The sequence below is a fragment of the Tenebrio molitor genome, chromosome 8 (genome assembly GCF_963966145.1).
Source record: "Tenebrio molitor chromosome 8, icTenMoli1.1, whole genome shotgun sequence".
In the NCBI taxonomy this organism is placed as follows: Eukaryota; Metazoa; Arthropoda; class Insecta; order Coleoptera; family Tenebrionidae; genus Tenebrio; species Tenebrio molitor.
Genome location: NC_091053.1, coordinates 13,991,195 through 13,994,932, shown reverse-complemented (window position 1 = coordinate 13,994,932; position 3,738 = coordinate 13,991,195). Strand labels below are relative to the sequence as shown.

At 37.9% G+C, this 3,738-nt stretch overlaps 1 protein-coding gene across 1 annotated transcript; it reads left to right on the top strand.

Moving 5' to 3' along the window:
• Positions 1-340: 340 nt before the first annotated feature.
• Positions 341-2,261, top strand: LOC138137113 (equilibrative nucleoside transporter 3-like). Its single transcript, XM_069056398.1, has 8 exons — positions 341-481; positions 531-643; positions 850-1,096; positions 1,144-1,194; positions 1,244-1,678; positions 1,728-1,813; positions 1,865-2,064; positions 2,116-2,261. The coding sequence occupies exons 1-8, from the start codon at positions 454-456 to the stop codon at positions 2,225-2,227; spliced, it is 1,272 nt and encodes a 423-aa protein (XP_068912499.1). The 5' UTR covers positions 341-453; the 3' UTR covers positions 2,228-2,261.
• The last annotated feature ends 1,477 nt before the right edge of the window (positions 2,262-3,738 follow it).

Here is a 3,738-nt window from a genome sequence, read left to right as displayed (position 1 = left end):
CTTTGACATAATTTCCCTCCACCTTCGGTGTCGAGAACAATGACCAAAACGTGCATACAATGAGAGGGTATCACACATTAAATTTACCACAAAAAAATTTCAAATATTTAATTCTTTAGTTTCTGTTTTATATATGAGAGACCCGTTTTAGCTGATTCATGCTGTATAGACAAAAAATAGGTTTCGTTCATTAAATTGTGATCGTTATCGCCTATTAACAATATTTTGTTGATTAAAGAGGTATTTTGAAAATTTACCACACAGTTATCATTATGTAGCGGTTCTCGATACAATCGCCACTCTCGAAATTAATACAAAGCAAAACAATCAAACACAATTAAATTGGAAGTTGTACACTTGAAGAGATACGATTAAAAATGCAGTGAATAATCTCTAGTAACCAAGAGATGTATTTAAACTGACGACTTCAACCCGAGAAGTGCTCCCTCTGAGATGGACAACAAACCAAAACTCTCTCTCGGTAAGTTGTAGAAAACGCGTCCAGCTCGAGATTATTTTTGGAATTGTAGAAACTCCAAGCAAAGACAAACCGAAAGATGTCTATGGGGTCGTCTACATTTTGTTTTTCCTTCTGGGACTGGTGCACATCCTACCTTGGACCTTCTTCGTAACAGCCCACGACGTAAGTATCGGGTGTTTTTTTAAATTTCACCTCGTAGTAGGCGTTGAAGAGTCGATTGTGAACGCACCACTCGTGTAAAACGTAAGATTTAAACAGCTGATCTGTGACCCGTAACCTGTATAGTGCGCTCACAATCGACTCTTCAATGCCTACTAAGTAGGAGGTGAAATTTAAAAAAACAAACGAAATAAAATCAACGATTTTAGTACTGGATGCACAAGTTTCGAAACACTTCTTTCGAGGATATCGACTCGAATCACAGAACTATCCTCCAGACTGAATTCTCACCTAGTCTGACCATAACTCTTCAACTGTCCACCATAGCATTCCTATTCTTGGGGCTCTTCTTCGGACACAAATACTCAATCAAATTGAGACTGTTCGGACCACTGATCATCATCCTGACAAGTTTTATATTCGCTGCGATATTCATCCACATCGACACCGACACCTGTAAGCCCCACACACCCTTCCACCCCATTCTAATGATTCTTTTTCAGGGCAAGAAGGATTTTTTGCATTGACAATGTTAATCGTCGCTGTGATCAACGGTATCATCTCCTCACCAAAACTTCTCGCTTCTACCGTTTCTTTTTATAGCAATGAGTTCGATTTTTGGTATGGGCGCCTACTCCATCATTTCAAACTTTCCTCCGGAGTACCTTGGAGCATACCTCAACGGGGGAGGTATGTCCACGATTTTCACCGCCTGTCTTCAGATTCTTTCTCTGGCAATCTCGATAAGCACAGAAAGTAGCGCTCTGGTGTACTTCTGGGTGGCAAACGTGACCATCGCGTTCACTTTGTTCTTGATGGGAGTTGTTACGCGACACAATCGATTCTATCAGTTCAACATGGAAAACTACAAACAGAAAAAAGAAAAGATGTTGAGTTTTCGCCAGATTGTAGACATTTTTAAAGTAATCTGGCCGGGTGCAGGTATTACGCTCTTTTTTTTAATAACCAACAATACTGTCCATCCTGCTCTGACGTCGCTGGTGGTGTCGGAAGGGGAAGGAAATGGGCAGTGGAACGGTGAGACGATTCCGTTTAAAAATGCAACAGATAATCATTTTTCTTGCAGACGTGTACTTTGTGCCAGTTATAACATTCGGTTTGTACGCCATTTTGGATTATGTTGGCAGAATAATCTCTCTTCAACTCAAACTAGTACGAATTCGTCAACTTGTTGTACCAATCTTCTCAACATGAAACTTTTAGAACATCAAAGCTGAATGGTTCGTAGGTTTTGCCGCTGTGAGAGTCTTCATATTCATTCCGCTCTTCATGCTCTGCAATGCTCAACCTCGGAACCATTTACCAGTAGTCTTTGACCACGATTACCAGTTTATCATCATACTGATAATGTATGCGTTAACTAACGGATACCTGGTCAACAATGCTATTCTCGTTGTGCAGAAGTAAGTGTTACAAGGTGTCGAAGTTGTACATGTTGGGTTAATTTTTTTTAGATTGGCGCCTCCTGAAAAACTGGAAGATGCTTATCATGTCAACATGGTCGTTTATGGGACGCTTTTAGGAGCTCTCTCTTTTATCAGTTTTATCTCTGTGGATCTAATATAGAAATGAATGAGAACAATAAAAAATTAGGAAGAATGTGTTGTGTTGCTTATTTCAAAAAAATAACTACAAGAAGTTACTTTGTGTCTAAACACAAAAACTGTGACCCTTTGGAATGCTGTGTCCACTTCAGAAATGTCGATCAATGAAGAATGAAGCCGCTCTCGAACAGTTTTCAAAAACCAAATCGTTGATGTAATCTTATTCGCATTTAAAATCATTCAGATAGAAGTGATAAATAACATCTTATTGTTTTTTCTAAGACTCGTAGATATCTAATCTTGGACTTCCTCTTCAACAACACAATGTAAGTAAGTATCCTCACCTGCTATCCAACAGATGTGAAATTAAAAATTTCAGTAATGACGTATGTACAATGATCTTTTTGGCTCAAATTACCTCAAATTCTTTACCACTTTCTCAATTTTATGAGATTTTAGTATCTACTGGAAAGTAAAGTCGAAGAAGGATATGAAATTTGCTCCTAGCTCCAGCAATACATTTTTATGGCTTTCTTTTAGCGTAGATGGGCTATTCCATGATAAGGATAAGAAGGAATTATTTAAAATTGAAAATCTAATGTCAAAAAATTAGTTCATTTCTTTACAGCGACCGGTTTTATTTACCTGTAACCTATTTATTATTTACAGGATAAACCAAATAAAACGATACAGTGTGATTTTTCAAGCAGATTACAAATTGCGCACTTGCAAATATTCTTAATTGAATAAAATGCTTAAATGACCATGACAAAATATTGGGTGATTCAAAATGGTTGTGGATAAATTAATTACGAAAATTAATGTGGTAACTGTGTGGGTGGGTAGAGTTTTATTGAGTTTCATCATGAATTTTTCATAAAATTTGTAAAGTTAATGATAAAATAGTGCCTGCAGCTTATTCAAAAAACAACAAAATAAAAAGACTGTACCTAATGGTGAGTAAAAGTATAAAATAAAACATCAAAGAAGTTGCTGAAAATGCCTGCCATCGTTTGCAATAATGCAAGCTTCAGCACGACGTGCCCAAGAAAGCCAAACTCGATTCAGAATGCTTCTGTTTTGACGAATTTCCTGAGTGAGGTTTTGAACTCGCAGCCAAACTACAAACAGAGAAACTTCCAGGTGATTTGCAAGATGCCGAGTGCTTGTTCGTGGCTGCTTTTCACTTTCGTGAAGAATTTCTTCTTCTGCAACTAAAATGCGATCTTCTCGTTGGCGGCCAAGATCACGTTTAGGTATTCATTTCAAAACGCCCGAAATCGCGAAGATGCTGCACAACGTTTACAAAGGTTCGTGCATTGGGAAGTATCCTTTGAGGATACTTCAAGCTTCACTTTACTTTGAAGCTCCGAAGAAGATAGCAGCATGGCTATTGGAACGTCAGCTACCCAGCAATCCGGCACAACCCGGAAAACAATAACCCTATTGCAACGGCCATAAAAACCTGCATTCGATTATTATTGTATTCAATATTTGCCAAGTACGCATTTTTTAAACTGTTTGAAAAATCAC

What these genes read in the sequence shown, in the direction of transcription:
- LOC138137113 (XM_069056398.1), top strand. Translation starts at nt 454, where the DNA reads ATGGACAACAAACCAAAACTCTCTCTCG. An exon ending in CAAACCAAAACTCTCTCTCG is followed by an intron (nt 482 to 530) that starts GTAAGTTGTAGA and finishes TTGGAATTGTAG; the next exon opens with AAACTCCAAGCAAAGACAAA. An exon ending in AGGAAATGGGCAGTGGAACG is followed by an intron (nt 1,679 to 1,727) that starts GTGAGACGATTC and finishes TTTTTCTTGCAG; the next exon opens with ACGTGTACTTTGTGCCAGTT.